The sequence below is a fragment of the Tursiops truncatus genome, chromosome 4 (genome assembly GCF_011762595.2).
Source record: "Tursiops truncatus isolate mTurTru1 chromosome 4, mTurTru1.mat.Y, whole genome shotgun sequence".
NCBI classification, from domain to species: Eukaryota; Metazoa; Chordata; class Mammalia; order Artiodactyla; family Delphinidae; genus Tursiops; species Tursiops truncatus.
The window spans coordinates 75,411,033-75,438,135 of NC_047037.1; the positions used below are offsets into that span (position 1 = coordinate 75,411,033).

Here is a 27,103-nt window from a genome sequence, read left to right on the forward strand (position 1 = left end):
CTTGCTTGGGACCTCCCAACACGGCTCCCCCCTTCCCTTTGCAGGGCCCTAGCCCCCCTCAGGCCCTGGCCTTTCTCATCTGTGCCATTTCCCCACCTCTCCTTTTGGTTTCTCCATCTCTAGCACCTTCCTCTTGACTACCTCTTTCCCAGCTGTCGAATTAATCTTTCTGAAGTGCATCTCTGATCACATTTCCCTGTTGAAAGCCTGCAGCATTAGAAGTTGTAATAACAGGGGAACTTGCTTACACTACAGCATTGAGTGAAAAAAGCAGGATACCAAATCATAGAAACAGTAAGATCCCAGCTTCACAAAAGCAAAAACAAAAAACTGTGAGTAGATTAGAGAGGAAGGAGGGAAGGAAGGAAGGAACCAGACAGCACTGGTTGTCTTTGGGGGATAAATTGATTTTTTTCTATGATTTTGAAATTTTCTCTAATGAAAGCACATTTTATAAGTTGAAAAATTAATATACTTTTTATTTTGGGAAATGCAGCCACCAAGAGGTTTTAATGCTTCCTGGGTCATGTGCCAGCTCCTTACCTGACAAGGATGTCCTTCGTGATCCAGCCACGAACCCCACCCTGTCTCTGCCCAGTTCCCCTTGCTGGCTCTGTCCCAGTCAGCGTTGACTTCCTCGCATTCCACAGGCAGCCTTGCACCTGTCTCCCTCCACCCCTTTATTCAGGTTGTTTCTGCCACCTGGACACCCCTCCCCTGTCACGCTGGCTGCCCGGATGCTGCCCACGCTGCAGGTTCCATCCCCAGACACTTCTAGCCTTCTTGGTCCCCACTGCCCAGACGTGATGTCTTTTTCTTGTTTGAATCTCTTTTCCCATTTGACTTATTCTGGCTGGTTTTGTAGGCATTTGAATTCTGATCTCTTCAATTAGGATAAGAAGTTCCTTCAGCCTGCCATGCTCAGAGTAAAAGCATGTAAGATTTTCCTCTTTTTAAAATAAATTCATCATTTTTCTCTTTTAAGATTCGTACGTATGGTAGAAAAGTAGGAAAGCATTCAGTGGTCTAAAGAAAAAAGGTAAAAATACTTGTAATGCTACCACCTAGAGACAGTCTACCACTGTTAACATACATCTACTTTCAGATTGGGATCATGCTGAATATGCAATTCTGTATTGTCTTTTTACCCCACTTGACATTATATTTTGCAGACTTCCCCATGATGTTGAATCTTCTTCAAATAAAACACTTGAAAGGCCTTGACATGTTCCAGGGTATTGAAGCACCGTAATTTATTTAACTATCCTCTAGTTGTTCAACATTTATCTGTTCCCCATTTTTAAGTTTTCTAATTCTCCTTGGATATAAAGCCCTGTCCAAGCTACTGAGTTTCTGTAGCACAGATTCCTGAGAGGAGACTGAATCTAGGTCAAAGAGTATAAACATTTTTAAAGCTCTTCATACACATGGCCAGATTGCTTTCCAGAAGGGTTGTGCCTTCACATCCCCACTGATGGTATGGTGCCTCTTCTGTTGCATTCTTGCCATCCTTATTACCATGAAAAAAAGCTTTGCTAGTTTAATAGGCAAAATATTGTTTTCATTTGTATTTCTTTGCTTACTGGTGAGGTTCACATTTTTCATATCATGTGTTTATAAGTCATTTGTAATTTTACTTCTTTGAAAAGCTTCTTCATCTACGTTATCCATTTTTCTGTGAAATTTTACTTATTCCTTGTTAATTTATAAACCACTTCATATAATAACAGTATTATCTCCTCTGCCATGTTTGTTGAGCGTTTGTGGAACTAACTTGGGATTAGCGGCACTGCAAGGTCTGCAGAGTTTGTGTCCTCTCAGATGCTTCTGTGCATATGCCTTCCTCCACCACCAGACCTGGAGTCCTGGAGGGCAGGGGCTGGGTGGCCGGGGTTAAGGTTCCGCCGGGTCCCAGTATGGTGCTCTGCACTGGATGCTTAGTCAATGCTTTTTGAGCGAATTCAGAGGATGTCCTGTTCAAATAAGTACTGTTATATGAAAGCTGTTGTTTTTGTCTGGCTGTGTACACAAGGTCTGGGGTCTTCCTAGGAATAAGTGACCAAGGATGACAAAAATAAAGTGTACAGTGTGGCCATTTCTCTCTAAAGGCACACCTGTTTAAGTTACAGAGTAGACGACCTTACATTTTCTTGTCACTATTTGCTTTAAATTGTAAGGGAATCAAAATCACAATGAGATACCACCTCACTCCCACTAGGATGGCTGTAATAAAAAAGACAGACAAAACAAGCGTTGGGGAGGATTGTGGAGAGTCAGAGCCCTCAGCCATGGCTGGTTGGAATATAAAAGGTGCAACCACTCTGGAAAACACTTGGGCAGTTCCTCAAAACGTTTAACATAGTGTCACCATGTGACCAGCGTCTTAGTCCATCCAGTTTGCTCTGACAAAATACCATAGCCTGGGTGGCTATTTATTTATTTATATTTACTTATTTATTTATAAATAAATGTATTTATTTATTTATAAAACAACGTTTATTTCTCACATTCAGGAGGCTGGGAAATCAAGTTCAAGTCACCAGCAGATTTGGGTCTGGTGAGAGCCCACTTCCTGGTTCATAATTTTTCACTGTGTACACACTTAGAGAGTACTCACTTAATTAGAGATTAGAAAACTCTATGAGATCTCTTTTGTAAGGGTGCTAATCCCACTCATGAATGCTCCACCCTCATACCTAATCATCTTCCCAAAGCCCCACCTCCTAATACCATCACACTGGGGGTCAGGATTTTAACGTATGCGTTTAGGGGAAGAGGACACAAACATTCAATCCATAACATCTAGCAATTCCACTCCTAGGTATATACCCAAGAGAATTGAAAACATGTCTCTGAAAGAAGCTGTACATAAATGTTCATAGCAACATTATTCATAACAGTCAAAAAGTAGATACAACCCAAATGTCTATAACTGATGGATGAATAAACAAAATGTGGTATATCTGTACTATGGAATGTTATTTGGCCATAAAAAGGAATGAAGTACTGATACATGCTAAACAGAGATGAATCTTGAAAATATTATGCTAAGTGAAAAGAGCTAGACATGGGAGGCTATTACATGATACATTTATATGAAATGTCTAGAACAGGCAAGTCCATCAAGACAGAAAGTAAATCAGTAGTTGACGGAGCTGGGGGTGGGGCTGCGGGGGGAAATAAGCGAGGATTAATGGGTGTGGGATTTCTTTGGGGGATGTTAATAATGTTCTGGAGTCAGTGGTGAGGGTTGCACAACCTTGAGATTGCATTAAAAGCTACTGAATTGGGCTTCCCTGGTGGCGCAGTGGTTGAGAGTCCGCCTGCCGATGCAGGGGACACGGGTTCGTGCCCGGGTCCGGAAAGATCCCACATGCCGCGGGACGGCTGGACCCGTGAGCCATGGCTGCTGGGCCTGCGCGTCCGGAGCCTGTGCTCCGCGACGGGAGAGGCCACACCAGTGAGAGGCCCGCGTACCGCAAAAAAAAAAAAAAAAAAAAAAAAAAGCTACTGAATTGTATACTCTAAACGGATGAATTCTGTGGTATGGTATATGAATTGTATCTCGCTGAAAACATAATTAAAGGACACTCTACGAGGGTAAGGCTTGGCCTCACAAGACAGGCAATAGGCCTTTCTCACCCGCAGGGGTGAGTTCCTGGGAGAGAGCTGGGCTGGAGGCAGCAGCTGGGAGGAGGGCCCTAATCAGCAGCATTTTATGTGACCAGGATCTATGAAGAAGGCCTGGGGCACTTAGGACGAGGGTGAAAGAAAGTCGAGTGTTTCTTTATTAAATAGAATAAAACAAAAGTGGACCTAAATTAAGTTGGGATAAATAACAGCTTTGTACAGTAGAGCAGGACAAGCTCTGAACTCAGGATGAAAATCCGATTGAGTTCTGCCGCCGTCTTGCTGTGTGACTGCCTTTGAGGCTCCTGCCTCGAGCCTTAGTTCCTGCATCAGCAGGAGGGGGTGATGCCACCCAACTTGCTTATCTTAGAAGGATGCAATGAGGATGCAATGAAATATTACCTGTGAAGGTGTTTTGAAGGCTGTAAATTGCTGACCCCCATCATTCCTAGATACTTGTCTTTTTTCTACTTTAGTCTACGTTGTCTTTCCTAAATATGGATTAAGCAGATGCTAATTATTGATTTGTTTTCAGTAATAGTAAAATTGTATTAAACATCGTCCTTTTATAGATTACTTTTTTAAAAACCATTGAATTACACACTTTATTATTTTTTAAGAATTTTATTTATTTTTGGCTGTGTTGGGTCTTCATTGCTGTGCACGGGCTTTCTATAGTTGTGACGAGAGGGGGCTACTCTTCGTTGCAGTGCGCGGTCTTCTCATTGCAGTGGCTTCTCTTGTTGTGGAGCACGGACTCTAGGCGGGGGCTTCAGTAGTTGCAGCACTCAGGCTCAGTAGTTGCAGCTTGTGGGCCCTAGAGCACGCAGGCTACATTAGTTGCAGCACGTGGGCCTAGTTGCTCTGCAGCGTGTGGGATCTTCCCAGACCAGGGATCGAACCCTTGTCCCCTGCATTGGCAGGCAGATTCTTTTTTAAATTTTTTTTTTTTTTTGATGATGCCGTATTTTATTTTATTTTATTTTTTTGCGGTGCGGGCCTCTCACTGTTGTGGCCTCTCCCGTTGCGGAGCACAGGCTCCGGACGCGCAGGCTCAGCGGCCATGGCTCACGGGCCCAGCCGCTTTGCGGCATGTGGGATCTTCCCGGACCGGGGCACGAACCCGTGTCCCCTGCCTCGCCAGGCGGACTCTCAACCACTGCGCCACCAGGGAAGCCTGGCAGGCAGATTCTTAACCACTGCACCACCAGGGAAGTCCCAAACATTGTACTTTTAGAATCATATTGTAGATTGGTATTTCCAGAGGCAGTGAGTAGCCCATATGGTTGGGGTAGTGAGGAGAAGGGGAACATGGCCCACAATGGGACTTGTAGAATCTAAATACGAGCACAGGAGTGTGGGCTTTATTTTACTGGTGGGCTTTTGAGCAGGAAAGTGTCATGACATAAGGGGATATGAGGATCACTGACATAGAGGATAGTTGCATAGAGGATTCCAGTGCAGGAGACATTGACAAGCACTGAGCAGCTAGATCCTGGCTGGAATGGAGAGGAGGGGGGGTGCCACCTGGGCAGAACCCTAGCAGGAATGAAGTGAGCGGAGACCCTGGTCTTGTTTGTCCAGAGCCATTGAGTTGGACCAGCCACCTCTATGAAAGAGGACCTCGTCACAGAAACCCTCAGGCAGAGATAATGTGGCTTTGATCACAAAAAAAGTACACAATCTTTATTCTCTGTAAAGGAAAAATTTTAAAAGAGGCATCACTATGATGAAAAAAAGTTAATATATGTAATATTTTTAAAAAGCCATTTAGCACCTAATCGAGCATGGTACAGTATACAAGAAACCCTGCTGATATGCCTTCTCAGTATATAATTTAAGATTATCCTTCCTTGATTTATTTTACATCATAATGGGATTCCACCGAGGTCCCCCAAGCTTCCCACCAGCACCACGGAGGAGAAGTGAAATCTGGGACAGGCAGAAGGAACCCTTGTCCTGCTTGTCAGCTCCTTTTATTTGGGACTCATTTGGTTGCTAGTTTTGTGTGTTTGTAAACAGAAAAAGGACTAGGACAGAAAGGGTTCTGCCTGTCTTTAAGGCTGGAGTCCCAGGTCACAGCTGCAGAGTACTGGGGAGCTGGTCCTCAGCCCCCAGGGCCCTGAGTTGGTCTAGCCCCCTGGGTCCAGGCGGGTGGATTTGGAAAATTCGATCTCAGCTTTGACTTGCACTTAAGTGGGGTGATTTCAGGCCCTGATGTGAAGAGGAATTACTGTAGTCTATCTGTGCAGGAGCCACTGAGAGTGGAAGAGGGTCTGGAAGAGGAAGTGGGGCGGAGTGGGGGCTGGGTCACGCTTAGTGTGCTGGGGCTCAGCCAGGGGGGGCGGTGTCAGCTGGGGGAGGGCAGGTTTGAAAGGGCTCCCCGTTAGCGTTGTCAGTGAAAATACAGTCGCCCAGTTAAACTTGAACTTCAGATAAACAAATAATTTTGTCGTATATGTCCCCAATATTGCATGGGACATACTTATACTAAAAAAAATTGTTGTTTATCTGAAATTCAAATATAACTGAACATCTTGCCCCCTCTCCCCAGTCACCAAATCTGGCTCCCTGGGGAATTCTCATTCCCCATCTCCTACCAGATCCACCCTGTGAACCAACTTGCAAGGGCAAGCTGGCTTGTCCAGAACAGAATTCCTGCAAAATAGCAGATTGTGAGGGGGTCTTCCCCAGCTTATTTCCTTCTATTCCAAACTGTTCATTCCTCATTCCTCTTTGCTGTGTGCCTTTCTCAAGATTGGTTAGTAGCAGGCCTATGGCAGCGGGCCCTTGGGTCCCCCCTGAAAACTCAGAAGAGGCAGCAAGGATGGCAGTGCCCAAGGCAAGCTCCTTTCAACCTTTGCCATGGAGACACTGCACACACTGAGGACTGTCTCTTCACTTGTGGCCAAATGAAACCTGCAGCCTACACACAGCCAAGATTGGGTTTCTGAAGTGCTGGGGCTTTAGAAATGCCAGCGGAGTTGTACATATGCCTAGGCATCTCCTCTGGGTTTCCACTAGGAGACCAGAATTCCAAACATTCCCCACTCACGGGGTTTCTCCTGGTGTGGTCCTGGGACCTCCCAGACCCAAACCATATGTAGGCCTGGTTTTAAAAGCAAATGCTGAGGCCACTGCCAGGACTGAGGTTTGCTGTATTGTCAGGTGTCCCTGTTACTCCACCTGGTGTAATGTAGGTATCCCTTCACACACACACACACACACACACACACACACACACACACACAGGCGCGCGCGCGCGTGTGCGCCTCTTCCACGTGGTTGGACATGTCCTGTGAGGTCGGCCGGCCCAAGGAAAACCAACAAACCCTTAATTAGGCCTTGCTTACTTGTTGTGAATGATACCTGCTATTATTTACTAATTAAGTATTTTACATAAGGACATATGAAGGGGCTCAATATTTGATAATTATTTTTAGTAGAGAAGAAAGCTGGTCCGCATTTAGACCCTTGTGCTTGAGGTGTGAGATCATTTTTAAGCTACAAACTCCTTCCTGGAAGGCCGTAAGCAGAATTCCATCAGATTTTACTGACGTTTCCTCTCCATTCATAACCTTAGTGTCTGCACAGTGGCCTTAGCATCTATTAAAACCTGGCACACAGATTCCTGCTTTTTTGATGGGTGGCGTGTGTGTGTGTGAGTGTGTGTGGTGTGTGTGTTTGTTTGATGTGTTCATCTCTTTTTCACTCTCAGGTCCAATTTGCTGAAATCACCCTTCCCAGTGGGGCCTTACTCAAGACCCCTCTCTCATACCCAGCACTCTCTTCCTCCTCACCCCATTGTGTGTTTAGTGAATGGGAGAGGGGAACACTGAGGCGTGCTAAGCTTAGCCAAGCCATTTGGACCCTATTGGGTTACGGAGCATCATTTTACCTGGATTTGCACCGTCTGTTGCTATTGGCCTTCTGGCTGCAGGAGGAGTAAGGTTACAGCAGGAGAGGTCAGGAGGATTAGTACTGAGATACAGCATCGGCCAGTTGATAATTACTTCGGAGATCATGTCTCAGAAGAGAGTCTGGTCCCTCTTTCTGGCCTCAGAGAGAGGAAAGGCTGCCCTTTCCCCGTCCAGCCGGCTCCTCGTATTCTCTCTGCTAGTCCCTCCTGGATCATAGTCCTGTCCTTTCTTTATTAAAGTATAACTTACATACAGCAGAATTCAGCTTCTCTGGCGTGCAGTTCTGTGGATTTGGCAAAGGCATATAGATGTGTAACTACCAGCACAATCATGATATGGAACAGTTCCATCACCCTGAAAGATTTCCTCCTGCTGCCCCTTTTAGCCGACCTCTCCTCCTGCCTCCTGGCAACCACTGATCTGTTTTCAGTCCCTGCGGTTTTATCTTTGCCAGAATGCCACATAAATGGAAGCATATAGTATGTAGCCTTTTGAGTGTGGCTTCTTTCACTCAGCATAGTGTACTTAAGACTCGTTCATGTTGTGTGTTATCACTAGATTGTTCCATTTTATAGATGGGTAGTATTCCATAAACATTCCTGCACAGATTTTTGTGTGAACATAACTTTCCATTTGATTTGGACAGATACCTAGGAGGGAGGTTGCTGGTCACATGGCAGGCATAAGTATGAGAAATGCCAGAATGTTTCCCAAGGTGGCTGTACCATTTTTCATTCCTACTAGCAAGGTATGAGAGTTCCAGTTGCTACACACTCTCACCTGTGCCAGTGTTGGCAGTTCTTTCTTCTTTTCTTTTCGTTTTCTATTTTATTTTAACCATTCTAATAGTGTTTAGTAGTATCTCATTGTTTGTTTTAAATTTGCGTTTCCCTAATGGCTAATGATTTTGAGCATCTTTCTCTGTGCTTACTTGTCATCTTATATCTTCTTTGGTGAATTGTCTACTTAAATACTTTGCTCTTTTAAAAAGTGGGTTGTTGGTTTTCTTATTTTGACTTGAGAGCTCTTTATGAATTTGGGTACAAGTCTTTTTATTAGATATATGATTTACAAATAATTGTTCCCATTCTGCTGCTTGTCTTTTCATTTTCTTAACAGTGTCTTTTGAAGGCAAATGTTCTTAATTTTGATGAAGTCTGATTTATCAATTTATCATTTCTTTTCTTTTATGGATCATGTTTTGCTGTGGTATATAAGAAATCTTTGCCTAACCCAAAGTCTTGTGTTTTCTTCTGGAAGTTTAATAGTTTTAGGTTTTACATTCAGGCCTATGAACTGTTCTGAGTAAATTTTTGTATATTTTGAGTTAATCATATGGGTATCCGATTTTTCTGGCACCGTTTGTTGAGAAGATTTTCCTTTCTCCATTTAGTTGCCTTTGTATATTTGTCAAAAATAAAGGTGTGATAAATGATTTGCAGATATTTTCTCCCATTCTGTGGGTTGTCTTTTCACTTTCTTGATGATTCCTTTAGAAGCACAGGACTTCTTAAATTTGATGAAGGGCAGTTTATCTCTTTTTTTATCTTTTATCATTTGTGCTTTTGGTGTAATGTATAAGAAGTCATTGCCTAATCCTAGGTCATGAAGATTTATTCCTATATTTTCTTCTAAGAGTTTTATAACTGTAGCTCTCATGTTTAGGTCTCTGATCCACTTTGAGTTAATTTTGTATATGGTATGAGTTATGAGGTACAACTTCATTTTTTTGCATGTGGATATGAAATTATCTCAGTATCATTTGCTAAAAAGACTATTCTTTTCCCATTGAATTGTCTTGATACTCTTGTTAAAAATCAGCAAACCATAAATGTAAGGGTTTATTTCTGGACTCTCAATTCTATTCCATTGATCTATATTTCTATCCTTAGGCCAGTACTGCACTAGATTAATTACTGTACTTTTATAGTCAGTCTTAAAATTGAGTAGTATGAGTCTTCCAACTGGTTCATCTTCTTCAAAATTGTTTTGGCTATGCTAGTTGTTTTGCTTTTCCATATAAATTTTAGAGTCAGCTTGTCAATTTCTTTTTAAAACCCTGGTTGGGTTTTGATTATGATTACGTTGCATCTATACATCAATTTGGGGTGAATTGACATCTGAACAATACTGAGTTTTCCAATACATGCACATGGTATGTCTCTCCATTTATTTAGGTCTTTTAAAATTTCTTTCATTAGTGTTTTATAGTTTTCAGTGAACAGGTTTGCAATATTTTGTTAGATTTATGGATAAATATTTCATAGTTTTGGTGATATATAAATGGCACTTTAAAAAAATTTCACTTCTGATTGTTGCTTGCCTGTAGAAATACAGTTGCTTTTTTGTATATTGACCTTGTTTCCTGTGATCATGTATCTTTGTATTCTAAACTTGCTTATTAATTCTGGTAGCTGTTTTGGAGATTCTTTGGGATTTTCTACACAGACAAACATGTCGTCTGCAAATACAGACAGTTTTATTTCTTCCTTTCCAATCTGTATGCATTTTATTTTTTTCTCTTATCTTATTGCATGGCCTCGGACCTCCAATATGAAGTTGAATACAGGTAATGAGAGAGGACAGTCTCGCTTTGTTCCTGATCTTAGGGGAAAACATTCAGTCTTTCACCATTAAGTATGATGTTAGCTATAGGTTTTTGTATATGCCATTGATTGGCATATACCAAGATTGAGTAATTTCCCTTCTATTCCTAATTTGTTAGGAGTTAAAAAAAAAAAATCTTGTATAGGGACTTCCCTGGTGGTCCAGCGGTTAAGACTCCACGTTTCCAGTGCAGGGGACACTGGTTCGATCCCTGGTGGGGGAACTAAGATCCCAATGCTGCACAGTGCGGCCAAAAAAATAAAAAAATTAAATTAAGCTAAATATCTTGCATAGATGTTAAGTTTTGTCAAATACTTCTTCAGTAACTATTGAAATAACCATATGGTTTTCTATTTAGTCGGTTAATGTGGTGAATTACATTGATTTTTGATGTTGAAACAGCCTTCCATTCGTGGCCATGTTGCATCATCATGTTGCATTATTCTGTCTGAGGGTAACTTTTCATATTCTCCTTTCCAGTTTCTCCTCACTCCTTTTTTTATCATCCGGCACCTTCCTCTCACCTTTCAAAAGATATCCCCTAAAGAGAACATTCTTCAGAATTCCCTGTAGTCTGCACCTTCACCTCCACCTCCTCATCTCCTTCTCTCTCCTTAGCCCTCTCTCAGTGGTCCCCAGCGACTTCAAGGAGGTGTGCCCTTGGGCTCTCCCTTCACAGTCATTGCATTGCTTCCTACTGCAGGCTGCAGTCTGTTTCTTCCCTGCCCTTGGGGGCTCTTCTTTCTGAGTCAGCTCTGCCTTGCCAGCCCCCAGCCTCATGTAGGTCTTTGTTCCCTCATGCTTTGGGCTTCAGTGGTAGCCTCCTGGCCCATCTCTCGACGCCCTGCATTCCTCTTGCCCCGATGAACCTTCCTGAAGCCGTGTGCTCATCCTGCCATTCTTTGCTTCAGCAGTGTTCGTGGCTCCTGTTGTAGGATTGTGCCAGCACTTGTCAGCCTAACATGCAGATGCCTCTTCATTCTGGCTCCAGTCTGCCTTTCCAGCTCCAGCTCCTCTCTGTGGACTTGCCCTCAGGATCAGAGAGCCTGGGTTGTTTACTCAAGGACCCTGAGTACCTCGCAAGCCTGAGCTTCCTGGATGCCCTCTCCAGGGACGCCCTTTCTTACGTCTGCCAGCCTCGGCAAACATGCCCCTAACCGCAGGCCCAGGGAGCCCGGGCCTGCCCAGCGGTCTCTCCTTACTCTGTGCTCTCTTCCGCTCCCTCTTGCTTGGCATGAGTCAGTTTCTGCTTCCTGTTGCTGGTTCTCTGTCAGTCTTGACCGCTTATCTCCTCAACTGGACTGTAAGCTTCTGTAGAGCAGGGGTCTTCTTTGCTTGTGATAAATAGGTTGGGTTTTTTCTCTGCAGTGCGTTTACATAAGATGACAGTGGTAGGATTCGGGGGTGGCTGAGGTTGGGGTGGGGGCACTGGGAGTGAGCAGCTGAGTTGGTGGAGCTGTGGAGCTGGTAATCTGAGTTTGCCCCTTCCCTGAAGGGTCCTCAGGGAGGCGTCTGGAGGGGAGCCAGGAGGTGCTTGAGGGGAGCCCACAGTGTCCTTCAGCCAGAAAATCAGAATTTTTTGTGTAGCCGAGGAGAGAGCAAGACTGAGACGGGAGAGGAGAAGTCTCTTTCTGTGCATGGACTGGGACAGACATGGTATAGGATGTCTCCAGGGAAAGACGGCAGCACATCTGGTATGGAGCCCACATGGCTCTGGGCCTGAGAGCCTGGGTGGAGGTCAGGGCCCCCTCAGAGCTGGGCTGGGGAAAGCCTTCAGGTAGAACGCAGAGCAGAGCCAAGGACAGGACCTCTAGGTCCAGAGACACCCTGGAAGAAGAGTCGCTGCCAGGCAGCTGAAGTCCCAGAGGGAGGCCCTTTGGGATCCCAATAGACAAGTGGACTAGAGACCAGTGCAGGGCTCCTGGGGGCCGGAGGAGCCGCAGCGGGAGGCGCAGGGGTCGGCCTGGGCTCCCCCTCTGCAGTTGGGACTAAGAACTAAATGTTTGGAGGGAGTGATTGAGGTCTAGAAAGCTGAGCCTCTGTGTGGCTTCTGTCCGGTATGGCCTGAGGCAAGGGCAGGACCAGGATCTGTTTACCCAGATACCCCAGGAGCTGTACCTGCCAAGAGAAGTTCTGAGCAAACAGTACCTTTGCCAGGACCTGGAATGTGCTATGTCAACCCTGCTTTTGTGGGTTGAGTTGTGTTTTCCCTTAGCTTTTCAGTAAGTATTGCTTTCAAAAGAATTGCAGCCTTGTCTCTGACCCGAGGGACAGTGGTCTTTCTCCACACACATCTCTGTCTGCACCGAGGAGGGCATCCGTGAGGAGTGGGGGTAATGGTGGGTGCTTGCCAACAGGTGTGCTGGTGGGGTCGTCAGGAGGCCCTGGTGCTGGTGCAGAGAAAGAGATGAGACCTGTGTGGACACAGCCCTGCTGGCCAGGGACCTCATCCTTCCCTCAGTCCCCAGAGGACTTCACGCAGTGCTGGGTATCAGCAAGTATTTGCTTCTTGGAGCTGATTCCTGGGGAAGAGCCAGCTAAGGCCTCTCTGTGGAAGAGCAGCCCTTTGTCCTATGTGGACCCTGTCGTACTTTCAAACAATGAAACCCTGTCCCCCTCAAGGAGCCTTCCCTGCCGTGCCCTTGCCGCCCCCAACACACACAGCTCTGTCACAGCATCCCCAAGACACCTAACCTTTTAGCCTTTGGTACCGTGGACACGGCCAGTGCAAGTATTCAGTGACTCAGCATCCTTGGGGCCATATTCTGTCACAGGCCAGCCAAGCTTTAGCCTCTGAGGACATCAGAGAGCCTGACTGATGACACTTGGCTACTCCCAGCAGTTGGCTGCGGGTGGGTGCCCTTGGCATTTGTTTGCGGGCAGCTAGGTGTGTGTTTGCTACCGTGGGGCCGGGGGGGCTCCGAGCTCTGGGACTGGGAGGGTCATGGCTGAGGCTCCAGTGCCTGGTGCCTGCTCCAGGCCTGAGCTCCGTGTCCTCCTCTCTCCCTCTGCAGCTCGTCTCCAATGTCCTCATTTTCTCCTGCACCAACATCGTGGGCGTCTGCACCCACTACCCGGCTGAGGTCTCCCAGAGACAGGCCTTCCAGGAGACCCGGGAGTGCATCCAGGCTCGGCTGCACTCGCAGCGGGAGAACCAGCAGCAGGTGAGTGAGGCCCTCCTGCCCTGAGCACAGCTGGCAGGGAGCCTGCCTCGGCCCAGCTGCTGCCTGCCCACCAACTGTGCTCAGGGCAGCTGTCCAGCCCCGCCTCCCTGGGGGGGTGCCCAGCCTATGGGGAACGTTTCCCCTGGAGGGAGCCCAGCGTTCCTGGCTCTGTGGGAATGCTCTAGGGGCGGCTCTGGAGCACCAGCTCTAGCCCTGCCCTTGCCTGTTGCGTCCTCAGTCTCCCTGGGGTTTGCAAGCAAACCAAGCAGCTCGGGGGGCAGGAAGCAGCCCTCCGCCTCTCCCCCGGGGCTGATGAGTTGGGGTGGTGAGAGCATCAGCATTCCCTCCTGGGATCAAGGTGCCCGCCAGGCGAGGGGGGAGGGGGGAGGAGAGGAGACCAAGCTGTCAGCCCCTGTGACACCCTCACTAGGCACTTCCTCTGTGATGATCTCTGGGGTTTGGTTAGTTCAGAGAAAGGAAGACGACTGTGTCTCACCCTAACCCTCACCCTCAGGAGACTCCTGGGCCAGGAGGCAGGCCATTCATGCAGCTCACAGACTCGGGGGCTTCTCCCCGTGAGCCCCGGGCAGAGGGACCTGCCCCTGTGTACTCCTCTGGCTGAGGCGGGGCAAGGACTGAGGACTTGTCAGGGTTCCCTACCTGGCATCCTGGGGGTGTCCTGTTTGGGGTTCAGGTCTGGCTGGCTCACCACTGTGTCTTCTCCTGTGTGTGAACCAGATAGAAGTTGGGATCTCTGAGACTGTGCATGGCTCCCAGACAGCAGGCCCGGAGGGAGACCCCGGGGGAGAGTGGGCAGGTCAGCAGGGTGCTGGGACTCCCACTGGCCTTGGACTTGTCCCGGCTCTCAGAGATAAGGTTACTCCAAAGCGGAGGGGCCTCCCTCTCTTCTTAGGTTCGTGTCTTGCCAAACCCTGCACGAACACTGGAGGAGGAGTCCTCTTCTGTGCTGCACACCGTGTCGGCCGACGACAGGTGTAAACACGGAGGTCTGCCTTCAATCGTGAGGACACGGAACCGGAGGCCTGGACGGCAGTAGTCATCTGTGCCCTCCCGCCCAGCACGGCGTGTGCGCTGTGAACACCCCACAGTGTGAGGGCCTCTCTGCCTCTGTCTGGATTCAGCCCACGGCTGGTGACATCCAGATGGCTGTGCTGGGGGGAGAGCTCTGCTGAGCCTCTCCAGGCCCTCCCCCAGTCACCATCTGCCCCTGCTTCCCTTCCAGCCCCGCGCCCGGCCGCTGTGCCTGGCTAAGTCCCCAGCTCAGGCTGTCCAGTCTGAGGCCTGGCCTTCCCATGTGCTCTCTTAGCCCCATCTGGGCTCCAGGTCCGGCCTCTTGAATGAAACCTGTCCCCAGGGGTGTCCCTGAGTCTTCCCACTGTCTCTTCTTGACAAGCTTACCTCACCTCTCTGCACTCTGCTCACCCCCAAGCTCCTACCTGCCTCAAAAGGCCCCCTCTCATCCCTGTTCCAGACCCCAGCATCTCTCACGTGAGATCAGGATACCTTCCTTCCCCTCTGGATTAGGGAATGTTCCCCCTCACTCCTGGGTCCTGTCCCTTCTCCAGTAAAATTAGCATCTACAGGGCTTCCCTGGTGGCGCAGTGGTTGAGAGTCCGCCTGCGATGCAGGGGACACGGGTTCGTGCCCCGGTCCGGGAAGATCCCACGTGCTGCGGAGCGGCTGGGCCCGTGAGCCATGGCCGCTGAGCCCGCGCGTCCGGAGCCTGTGCTCCGCAACGGGAGAGGCCACAACAGTGAGAGGCCCGCGTACCGCAAAAAAAAAAAAAAAAAAAAAAAAAAATTAGCATTTACAGTGCCTCACAGTTTACTTGCACTGGCCCTGGCCAGGCTGGACATTCCAGAAATTCCACAGGGATTTGGGGGAGAAAATATGTTTGCCATACCATGTTTCAGACCAAGGTACTGGCGAGGGGAGGCATGCTTCCAGGGGACAGGCACTCCTCACCGAGCTGGGGCCCAGAGTCGAGCCTCCCCTGCCCTCTGCAGGAAAGGATGCTCTTAGATCTGAGGATGCTCCCAGGTGCCCCCTGATGAGGGGACTCAGCACTGTTCCCCAGCCAGCCCCTTCCCGCTCGTCCTGGCCCTCAGCCCCAGGGCTAGTTATAAATGTAGGAAGGTCTCTCATGAATCTATACAATTCGTAGCACACTTTCTCCCAGTCATCCTGTATTTCCACAGAATTGTCCTTTAGCTTGTATTGATATTTTTATCACCAGGAGCTGTTCACTGAGAGTTCAGTAAATACGAAACGGCCTTTAATGGCCGTGTGCACTGATGTCTGGGGTGGCCAGCCCAGCCCACAGAGAGCACCATTCCTCACTAGTCCACTAGAGTTTCCTAAGCATAAGGCTGTCAGCTCTGGAGCTGAACAAGACGCAGTTCCCACCCTCAGGGAGACCCCAGTAACAGACCATGGACATTGAAATGCAGAGTGATCAGGGGGTCTATAAGAAGGCCCAGGGTGGCAAGGGGATGCTGGAAGCTGGAGCCAGGACCCTCCTCCTGGGAGAGGGCTGAGCCCGAGGTAGGTTAGCAGCAGTACTTGAGGATGGTGATTCTAGTTGAGGAGCAAGGCCTTGACCTTCGTGATCAGGACGGGGGTGCCATGGACAAAGGCAGGGAACTTGAGAAGAAGGACCATCGGGGGCATGGTGAGCATGATGTGGGCATGATGTCATCTGCTGGTGGCAAGACATAAGGCGGGCAGCCGGCCGAGGCAGTGGGTGTGGGAGGTGAGCAGCGGAGGCGCTGATGGAAACCTTGCTCCCAGAGGCCAGGAGGAGGGAGGGGAGCAGCAGAAGAGTCTTAGGGCCACGTGAGAGAGCGGCCCAGCTTCCGGTGCTGAAGGAGTGGAGAGAGAATGAGGATGGCTGGAGACCGCCAGGAGGAAAGGCTCCAGATGAGAGGATTCGTGAGCGAGCCTGGCAGAGCTCCTGGTGTGGGGAGGGGGCTACAGAGGGTGCAGGTAGAGGTTGGACCTCTTGGAGCAGGCAGGCCCTGGAGGAGAACACAGAAAGGGGGCCAAGTCCAGACCCCATCAAGGGCTGCCGTGACCCTACCCAACTTCACAGGGTGGCCCTGGCCCCTCTCCTGGCTTTTCTCCAACCTCCCCTTCAGCCGGTCTTAATTTCTTGGTTTCTCAGTCAGCAAGCTTTCCCATCCTCCTGGGCCACCATCCCCTACGTCGAAATGGAGCCCCCTCCTTCACAGGTCATCCTCTGGTGCCCACGAAGCCTTCTGTGACCACCCTGCTTCTCCCCAGCCTGCGTCAGGTCACCCTGCTCAGTGCCCTGTAGTACCTGTAGCCCCACAAGACTGGGAATTTGTGAAGGAGGAACTTTGCCCGTCTTGTTCACGGTTATCACTCCTGGCACCCGGCATGACGCCAGGAACATGGGCGGTGCTCAGTGAATATTTGGTGACTGAACGCATCTCATCGAGAGCTCCCAACAACCCCATCCCTATTTATAGATGAGGAACTGGAGACTCAGGGAAGTTCAGTCATTTGCCCAAAGTCTCAGGTGACACCCAGGATTCTGACCCCAGGTGCCTGGTACTACAGATTCACCAGGAGTACTTTTCCCCAGGTACGCGGAAGAACCAGGAGCTGTCCCAGGGAGATGGGGGCCAGGTAGCCCTGGGGCCTGACTCCACACCCAGCACATACAAGCGTTAGCTCCATGAGTTTCCGGAGAGCCTGAAAAGTTTTCCAGGGCCCTGTGGGTGGGGGCTCAGGTGGGGAGGAGTGAAGCCTGGGGAGGGGAGGGGACTGCCAGGCAGGGGGAGGAGCTGTGATGAAAGCATCTGCTTCCCTCCCCAGGAGCGGCTCCTGCTGTCTGTCCTTCCCCGTCACGTTGCCATGGAGATGAAAGCAGACATCAATGCCAAACAGGAGGATATGATGTTCCATAAAATTTACATCCAGAAACATGACAACGTGAGGTAGGGGTGAGGCTGGGGGGCAAAGGCAGGGTGGGAAGACTGAACCCCAAAAGAAGTGGCATGTCCCTTCCCTCCCCTTCACGAGGGCACAGCCCAACGGGGTGGTCTGGTGGCTTTGGAACGTGTGTTGTCTGGGGCACCCCAGCCCTGCCCCTCTAGGTCTGTTAAGTGAATTAGTATTGGTGGGGAGGAGGTGAGGCTGCAGCAAGGAGGAGGAAGGAGAAAGCAACACCACCAGCTCTTGGGGAAACTCCTAGCCTAACAAGGGAGACAGAAAGTACAGACTTGGGACCCACATGTCACCATCATTGTCTCAATCTTCACCACCATCCAGCAGCCTCCATGCCTTCTAAGCCAGTGTGTGCCAGGCACTGTACCAGGCATTATCCACCTCACTGCTAATCCTGTCAGGAGGCTGACAACCCTGCAGGGTGGGGACCCTTATTAACATCCCTTGTTTAGAGATTGAGCTCAGAATGGCTAAGACCCCCGGCCAAGGTCACTCAGCCAGGAGTGGTAAAGCGGTGTGTGCCCAGGTCGGCCCACCTTGAAGCCCACGCTCCTTTTAGTGCGTGTTTGTGGCTTCCCTAGACGGAAGCTCTGACAGCAGGGATGAGCAAACAGATGTAGATTAACAGAGTGCAAAATCTGCCTCTGTGTTCCACGGGGACATGAAGCGATGCAGTGGCCTTCATCCAGCATGGCTTCCTGGAGAGCCTGCTAATTCTCCCACATGCCCAGAAAAGGGGCTGCTGCGTTTGCCTTCGAGAGGGTTGCTTCCTCCCTGGGCGAGTTTTCCTAGGACCCATGAGTCCTCTAAGGTTGGTGTAAAGAGGACATTTTGGAGGTTTGGGCTGAATTTTCAAGTTTGGGTTAAAGAGAATAATGCAAATTATTGTGCGTGGGTGCACGTGCACGCACACACAAATACACACATTCGAGGTGAGGCTGATGGCAGCAGGAGTGGGGAGGGCATGTGTTGTCTTGCAGAGTGGACAGAGCTGCCCAGTCCCCAGGGTGCCCTGGAATCCGACACTGCCGATTCTGCCCGTGTGTCCTCCATCCAACTCCCAAGACAGATTTGAAGCCTTTGGGAGAAAATAGTACCTGGACAATATATTTGTCCTCAGTTTTCAGAGTATCCCAGCCCCATGACGCCCACCCACACTCCACTGTCAGGCAGGGAGAGCGTGGCCAGCAGCAGCCTCGGACTCTCAGGAAGAAAGCTGCCCTGGCCGAGTCTCCACGCCGAGGAGGTGTCCCGAGGGGCTGCGGGCTCACCTCAAGAGGGAGGTGGGGTCCAGGCCTCGGTAGGTGGTGCTGATGCGAGGTCTCAGTCCTTGGCTCGTCACATCTGCCTCTGTCCTCACATGGTGGAATAATCACTAGCAGTAGTTAATGCTTGTATAGAGCTTTCTTTAACCCAAGCACTGTTCTAAGCACTTTTGTGTGTTCGCTTAATCCCCACAACAAATATAAGAGGTTGGTACTATTATTATCTCCTTTTAACAGGTGAATAAACAGGCACAGAGATTAACTTGTCCAAGATCCATGACTGGTTAAGTGAGGGAATCGCCCCCAGAAAGCGTTTTGGTATTGGAGTTTTTACCTGGTCTGACTACTTGACAGATTTATTTCATACGCCAGCAGAAGGGGTTTGTGGACGACTCTGTAGGAAGGAGGCTTGAGGAGCCCTCAGGGAAGAGGGGACTCAGAGGAGAGGAGGAGAGAGGTTTGGCTTCCCACCTGCGTGTGTGCGACTCAGGAGCCACGGGGCCTTTCCTGTCTGCTGGCTGCCCCTCAAATCTGGGGGGCCCCACCTTAGGACCTGCAAAGAAACAGCCTTCTTTATCAGAACAAGTCCCAGAGGTCCAAAGTTCAGGTGGGAAGGAGTGACCCGCCAGGTGGTCCCAGCACATACAAACCCCTGAGCTCCGCCCTTTGGAATTTTCTCTCTCGGTTCCGTCTTCACCACGCCGCTGGCCCTGGCATGGCTCTGTTCCAGGCAGAGCATGGACAGAAGGTGCTTTCCTTGATTGCTCTTAGCACAGCAGAGCTTTCAGCAGATTTACTAAACTAAAAAGTGGAACCCAAAGGAAATCCAGAAAATTCACCACTCAGGAACCGTCTGGCGTTCAAGGCACAGGTTCTCAGCCTGGCTTGGCTGGCACGGCTGCCACGTCTGGCCTCCTCTGCATCTCTGTCCAGTACCTTGCCCTCTCACCCCTCTGTCCTCCCAAATGGGGGGCTTCGTCTCACTTCCCGTCCCTCTGGTGCTGGCTCTTGGGCCCACAGCCCTCCAGCAAAAGGGTTTGGTCAGAGAGGCTGACTCAGGCCTCTTCCGCAGTGACTGCCCTACAGAGTGGCCCACCTTCTGGGTGACACCCCCTCCCCCCTCCACTCCCACAAAGGCTGTGACTTCGGGTCAATACAAGAATCACAAGAGTGGCTAGAGCATCGGCACGGCAAGAATCAGAATCAGACCCAGCCATGGGGGGTGGGGATTGTCTGTTCTAGAATGCGCTCAGGATCAATAAGAGCAATCAGGAAAGAGATGAAAGGACAGAAGAGCTAAGAGGCCATCATTTTCATGGGGACAGACATAATTCTGGCTCTGAAATTGCCAGGACTAGGGGTGGCTGGTACACATCAGAGGCCAGCCGCAAGCAATCATATGCAAATATACCATTGGGGCCCCTGCCCTGTTTCATCAGCCTCCGCGTGCTGCTCTTGGTGGAAACACATTGCTTGCTCTGGTCTCTGGTTTTGGGCTGAACCTTTGGCTTGGGTTGGGGGTTGAGTAGTAGGTGGAGGGATGACATCACAGTGTAGAGATGCACTTTGGGGCTTGACTCAGGGTCCAGTGGTTAACCCTGGGGCCCTAGGCAAGGCGGCCCTTCATGTCATTCTGGCTCTGCTGTGTGGCCAGGGCAAGTTACAGGCATTGAGCCACTCTGAACCTGTTTCCTCATCTGCATAATAGGATAGGAAAAGTACCTACTTAACAGGGTTTGTTAAAGAGGAAATGAAGGGCTTCCCTGGTGGCGCAGTGGTTAAGAATCCGCCTGCCCATGCAGTGGACATATGTTCGAGCCCTGGTCCAGGAAGATCCCACATGCCACGCAGCAACTAAGCCCGTGCGCCACAACTACTGAGCTGCGCTCTAGAACCCGCGAGCCACAGTACTGAAGCCTGTGCACCTAGAGCCTGTGCTTCTCAACGAAGAGTAGCCCCCACTTACCACAACTAGAGAAAGCCCGTGCGCAGCAATGAAGACCCAACGCAGCCAAAAATAAAATAAATCAATTTATTTAAAAAAAAAGAAAAACAGTAAATGAAATAATATGAGGAAAGCGCTTAGCACAATATCTGGCACAGAACAAGTGTTCACTAATTGGGAGCAGCTATTGTTACTGTTATTATTATGATTATTACGACACTCCTATCAGCAAAGAAAGGCCTGGGGATTCTCAATCTGGAGTGGAAGGGTGATGAGTCACATTCGTCAATTCTCTGTGGAGTTGTAATATTTAGACAGGGTGATGACATGCTGTTCTCTAACCCCACTGAGAGCAAGGCCACAAGAAAAATAAATCAGCTCTGAGGTGTGACAGTTTGGGCCTGGATCTAAGGGAGAGAAGAGACTAATGGGTGGCCAGAGAGTTTGGCCTGGGCAGGGAAGGGGGACAGACAGGTGCCCATCACTTTCCGTGGCCTCATTCTCCCCAGGCCCCGAGGAGGATCATTGCACAGTATACAATTCTCAGGATTCCGGGGGGCCTGTTGGATGCTCTGGTACTGGGCCACCACTGGCTGTGGGTTGAGACAGGCCAGAGGCCAAGGAACCCGCAAGACCCCCGTGGAGCCCCCCAGATGCCTCTCCTGTCTGATGTGTCGGGTGGAGATGTTTCAGCCCCTTGCTGGACAGCTCAGTTGGGGCTGGGGCCATGGCTGGATTCAGACCTGTGACTTGAGAGCCCTCCTGCCTACCCTCCCCTCCCCCCAGACATCTGGCCCTGCTGCAGCCACAGCGCCAGGGTGAGAGGAGGGCCGTGCTGTCCCTACTCCTGGGACAAGGGCCTCCGGGACATGTCAGCAGAGGCTGTTCTGGGCTGGGGGCTCCTGGTGCTCTGCTCTGAGGGGAGGGAGATGGGGGTTGGAGGAAGGGACACCCAGAGAACGTACCACATGAGGGAGCAGAGTAAAGGTACTGATGCAGCCAGAACCCAGGTGCCACCGGGTTCCCCCTGCCAAGAGGTCACCATTGTGGAGGAAGATGAGTGTCTGTGTTGAGCAGGCTAGTTCACTCCCCGCTCTGCCACTTAGTAGCTGTGGGCACTTGGGCAGGTCACCTAGTCTAAGCCTCGGTTTCCTCATCTGTGACATGGGAATGGTGATGTCCTTCCATTCATCCATTCAGCAGAGGTTTCACCTCTACCTCCATCGCTGGGAATCACCAGCTGTGCTCTCAGACACTTAGCCAGAGGCAGGACCGTGCTGGCAATGGCGGGGGCGGGGGGGGACACTGTCTCTGTCATGGGGAAGCTCCTCTTCTGTTTGGGAGGACACACAAACAACAGGTTAATTAGTAAAATGGGGATGCATCACATGGGGAGTCGGGGTAGTGACCTGGCGACATGGACTTGGCATTCTGACAGAATACAGTGCTAGACAGCCCACCTCTCAGTCACTGAGGAGCAGAGCCTGTAGGAGGGGGGCCCTGGGGCTTCTTGCAGGGGTGCTGGAAGGGTAGGGCAGCTACAGCGTTCAGTGTGTAAAGCACCAGGCCCAGGAGGTGGCTGCACACTGCCCTGCGGAAGCAGAGCAGGCTCCTGGGCAGGCTACCAGGTGAGAGTCAAGGTCAGGTAACCCCAGAGGTTTCAGGAGGAAGGGAACACCCAGCCAGGCCTGAGAGGGTACTGAAGGGTCCCCTGCTTCCGCAAGGGTCCCTGCTGGATGAGAAAGACCTGTACCTGATTGGCCAGAACGCTGGAGCCCTTAGGTTTTACAGGTTGCAAATGGCGGGATCATTCCAGACTCTGCTCTCTGTGGGGGTGGAGAGAAGGCCACCTCCTCCAGGGGGCGCTGGTCCTCTGCTGAAGGAGTGCCGGGGTGGGGCGGGGTGCAGTCTTGACTCACTGGCTTGAATGAGAGCCTCATTCTCAGAGACCCAGGAGCCCTGTGGGGCTGGAGCTGGGGGCCTGGCAGAGGAGCTGCTGTCCCGGGGGTGGAAGTGAGGTTACACCTTCGCCTTACACAGGGTGGGTGTAGCAGAGTCTGGGGAGGGCTGCCCTTCCCCCGCCCTCCCCTTCTTTCCCTGTCTCTCCCCAGCCTCCCCCTTTTAAGGTTATCGGCTCCTCTCCTGTCTCCTTCAAGGGCTTGGCTGCGTCCCCGGGTCACTCCAGGTGTCTGGCTCAGCTACAGCATGGTTCTGAATTATAATGACCACTCCGCAACGTCTGCGATGCTCTGATACCCGTGGGCGATTGTGCACCCTGTGGGCAGAGACTGAAAACGTTTACCTCCCCATGTCCCCAGCCAGCGGATGGACGAGAGGCGTGGCCCACAAACATGCAGCTTTCCTGTCTCCAGCTTGATATTAAGAAAAGTATTCTTTTCTTGTCATCTTCTGTATCAATTATAGATATAAGTGGTCTTATATTATCCTCTCATTCATTCCACAAACATTGATTGAGCTGCTACTGTGTGCCACACATGACTCAAGAGGAGATGGAAAAGACACCATGCTCGCCCCTTAAGGAATATCCAGCCCTCACCAGTGAGGTAGGGCTGAGCCGGTGCTCTGGGAACATGGCTGACGACCCAGCTGGAGCCGCTGGGGTTGGGTCTTTTCTTTCAATCAGTCAATCAATTAATTAATTATTTTCGTTGTGGTAAAATATACATAGTATAAAATGTGCCATTTTAACCATTTTAAGGGTGCAGTTCAGTGGTATTAAGAACATTCACATTGTTGTGCAACCGTCACCACCATCCGTCTCCGGAAGTCTTTTCATCTTGCAAAACTGAAACTCTACTCATTAAATACTAACTCCCCATTCCTCAACTCCCCCCAGCCCCTGGCAACCACCATTCCACTTTCTATGTATTTGGCGACTTCCAGGTACCACATTTAAGTGGGATCATCCAGTATGTGTCCTTTTGTGTCTTGCCTATTTCACTAAATGTCTTCAAGGTTCACTCATGTTATAGAAAGTATCCTGTTTTCCTTACTTTTTTAAGGCTGAATAATATTCCATTGTATGTATTTACCACATTTTGTTTATCTGTGCATCCGTAGATGGACACGTGGGTTTCTTCCATCTCTTGGCTATTGTGAACAGTGCTGCTATGAACATGGGTGTACAAATATCTCCTTGAGTCCCTGCTTTCAAACTTTTGGGGATATGCCTAGAAGTGAAATTGCTATATCACATGGTAATTCTATTTCTGACTTTTTGAAGAGCCCCATACTGTTTTCCGTAGTGGTTCACGATTTTACCTCTGCACCAGCAGTGCACAAAGGTTCCAGTTTCTTCGCATCCTTGCCTGGGATTGGGTCTTGACAACAGACCTGAGTTTGTCCTGGGACACAGAATGGGGATCAGTGGGGAATGGAGCCAGCACTGCTCTGGACTCAAAATGGGGGGCCCTGGGGGAAACTAGAAGAGAGAGAAGTTGGGGCACAGGGTCACTGACCAGTTAAACATGTCAGGCTGTCTTGGAAACAGCTGGAATCAGTTGTGCTTTGTGATTCTGATTCTAATAAGAATTCAGACCTAAGAAGGCTGATTCTGGGCAGGGTGAGTCAAAGAAGGCATCGTGAAGATGGAAGGGTTAGAATCTTCTTTCAGAAGGCCTGAAAGAAGAATGTGATTTATTTTCCATCTTTTAAAAATTAACACTTTTATTATACAAAGGATGTAGGTTCTTTATAGAAAAAGTGGAAAATAAGAGCAGCATGAGAAGAAAATCAAAAGCACCCATCTTCTCACCACTGAGAGGTCCCGACTGCGGCTTGGTTCTGGGGCAGTTCCCCTCCCTTCAGTGTTTCTCCTTTAGGAAGCGTTTCCCCAGACTCTGGAAACAGAAAGCCTGCAAGTGCCGTGGAGGCTTCATTGTCTGGGTGGGGGGAGTAGGATTCGGTGGGCAGAAATAAGAGCGAGGCGCTGGGGCGTTGGAATGGGGTCGGCAGGAGGCCCTGAGGCCGGCAGTGGGGATCCCAGGACATACCTTGATCCCAGACCCCCTGGACCTGGTCCTGGTGGTCAGGCTTGTCACAGAACCCTCTGCTTCCTGAAGGAAGGTGTCCCGTCTCTGTGGGAGTGGAGAGGGCACGGCTGTCCCAGGGCAGATTCTCCCTGTAGGTGGATGTGTACCCAGTGTGTTCAGCATCCTCTCGCTGGCTTTCCCCCTTTGCCTCTCGCAGCCTGTGTCCTCAGGCTGGTCCTCTGGCTGCTCCCAGTTCAGATGCCCCGCTGATCGTTTTCCACCACCCCTCAGAAAATGCCCAGTCGTCTGGAGCCCATTCTCAGCCGGGTGGTAATAGGACCACACCTGACTGTGTTGCTCACCTAGGGCACGGCAGAGGCCCACTGACCCTCCTTTATCTTACAAGGGGCCTGGACCTGGGTGGCTTTCTGGGTGGTAGGGCTTGGAGCAAATGGAGCGATGCTGAGGGGGCAGCCCTCTTGGTCCGGAAGAGACCCCTGGCTTGTGGCTGGGCTTCCCCGAGCTACACACTGGGGGCCTCCAGGGCACTTCCTGCCCTGCTTCCCCAGAACCTTCCGCTGCCTCTGGGCCCACAGTCCCAGGAGTTGGGCTGAGACCTTGCCATGATCCCTTCCCGGCCCCCACCCCATGACCTCTGTTTCCCCAGGCCCCTGCTCTTCCTGGGCCCACCTGGACGGATGGCTTTCTTCTTGGCATTTCTCAAGTTCCCTCTCTGTGCCAGGCAGGGAGTGCTGGAGTTCACACGGGTGGGTTCTCATGCTGCTGCCCGCCCAGGCCCCTAGCTCCTGGCTGTTCAGAGATGCTATGGAATGTGGCTTCTGCACAGGAACGGGATCAGATGCTGGCAGTTCCATAAGTCCTAGAGCCTGTTGGCAGTGAGAGGGAGCAACAGTGAGGAAAGGCACTTAACCAAAACTGCACGTGGGAAGGCTGAGCTGAAGCTGTGACAGAGCTGAAGGGCCTGTTGTGGTAATTGGGATGAAGAGCCTGCCCGCTCCTGCCTCTGGAACAGAATGCAGGCGACCATGAGTGATGGACGGCAGGCAATTAGGGAGGAGCGCACAGCCGGAGCGGGCCTACCCAGCTTCCGCAGACCCACCACGAGGACCTGATCACGTTGCCAAGACAAGCTCTCAAGTGGGAGCTAATCGACGAATTAGTACCTTGCCACGTGTCTGGGCCCCGCGCTGTTGTAAAATGGCCTTCGGGATTACCAAGGAGCGGATCAGGCAATGTTGGCCAGCAGAACAGACAGCCTGCCGTTGGGTAAGCCTCGTAAAACAGAGGAGCCTCCAGAAGTGACAGACACGAAGCAGAATCCTCCCCCGAGGAGGCAGAGGAGTGTGACTTTGCCTGTGACAGGAGGTGGGGGAATGTGGAGGTGGCAGAGTCTCCACCAGCGTGGAGCAGAGGCTGCAGGGCTCAGACGTGGGACCTGTCCCAGCTCCGCACCAGCTAGAAGCCTTGCTTGGAGCAACCTCCTCCCTGGCTGCTGGTCGCTGTCACAACACCTGAAGGAAGGGAACCAGCAACCTGCCCCTCCCTGATTCCTCAGTAGCTGTCGAAAGAACTTCTTTTACGGAAGAATAGGTCCCAGCAGATTGGAGGGAGGGTCAGCCTTTCTTTTTGTTTTCTTTTTAAATTTTAATTAATTAATTTATTTTTTGGCTGCACTGGGTCTTCATTGCTGTGCGCGGGCTTTCTCTAGTTGTGGCGAGCGGGAGCTACTCTCCGTTGCAGTGCGCGGGCTTCTCGTTGCAGTGGCCTCTCTTGCTGTGGAGCATGGGCTCTAGGCGCGTGGGCTTCAGTGGTTGTGGCACGCAGGCTCAGTAGTTGTGGCTCACGCGCTCTAGAGCACAGGCTCATTAGTTGTGGCCCACAGGCTCAGTTGCTCTGCAGCATGTGGGATCTTCCCGGACCAGGGTTCGAACGCGTGTCCCCTTCTTTGGCAGGCAGATTCTTAACCACTGTGCCACCAGGGAAGTCCCGGAGGGTCAGGCTTTCTAAGGCACCTGGAGGTCCCGTCCACACGGATGTTGTTTCCGATGTCCTCTGGCACAGCCCAGGAAGATGCCTGGCCTCCATCACTATTCTACCGTTTGTCCCGTGAACACTGCTGGATATCTGCTGGGTGCCAGGCCCGGGGCTCCCCACACTTGTGTCTCAGATAACGTGCTTGGGACCTCAAGAGGCCCAGTGGGGTAGAAGGAAGAGCTACTAGAGTTACTGGTCCTGCCTCTTCCTTGCTTTACACTATGAATATTCTCTTCCATTCAACAAATATATATTAGACACTGTGTGGGTTGAACTGTGCCCTCCTAAAAGATACGTTGAAGTGCTAACCCCTCGTATCTGTGAATGTGACCTTATTTGGAAATAGGGTCTTTGTGGATGAAATCAAGTTAAGATGAGGTCATGCTGGAGAGGGTGGGCCCCTGATCCAATATAAGTGGTGTCCTTATAGGAAGAGGAAAATGCCATGCAAAGACACAGATACGCATGGACAACGCCTTATGAGGACAGAGACAGGTTGGAGTGACACAGCTGCAAGGTGAGGAGCACCAGG

The 27,103-nt window shown here is 50.5% G+C and overlaps 1 protein-coding gene across 4 annotated transcripts in view; it reads left to right on the forward strand.

The window, feature by feature from the left end:
- Positions 1-27,103, forward strand: part of ADCY5 (adenylate cyclase 5) — a 157,402-nt gene that overhangs the window by 73,429 nt on the left and 56,870 nt on the right. For all 4 annotated transcript variants that reach the window (XM_073804162.1, XM_073804160.1, XM_073804161.1 and 1 more), the window contains exons 2-3: positions 13,172-13,321; positions 17,183-17,304. In XM_073804162.1, the coding sequence (XP_073660263.1) occupies positions 13,172-13,321; positions 17,183-17,304 (272 nt within the window). The remainder of the gene's footprint in view (positions 1-13,171; positions 13,322-17,182; positions 17,305-27,103) is intronic.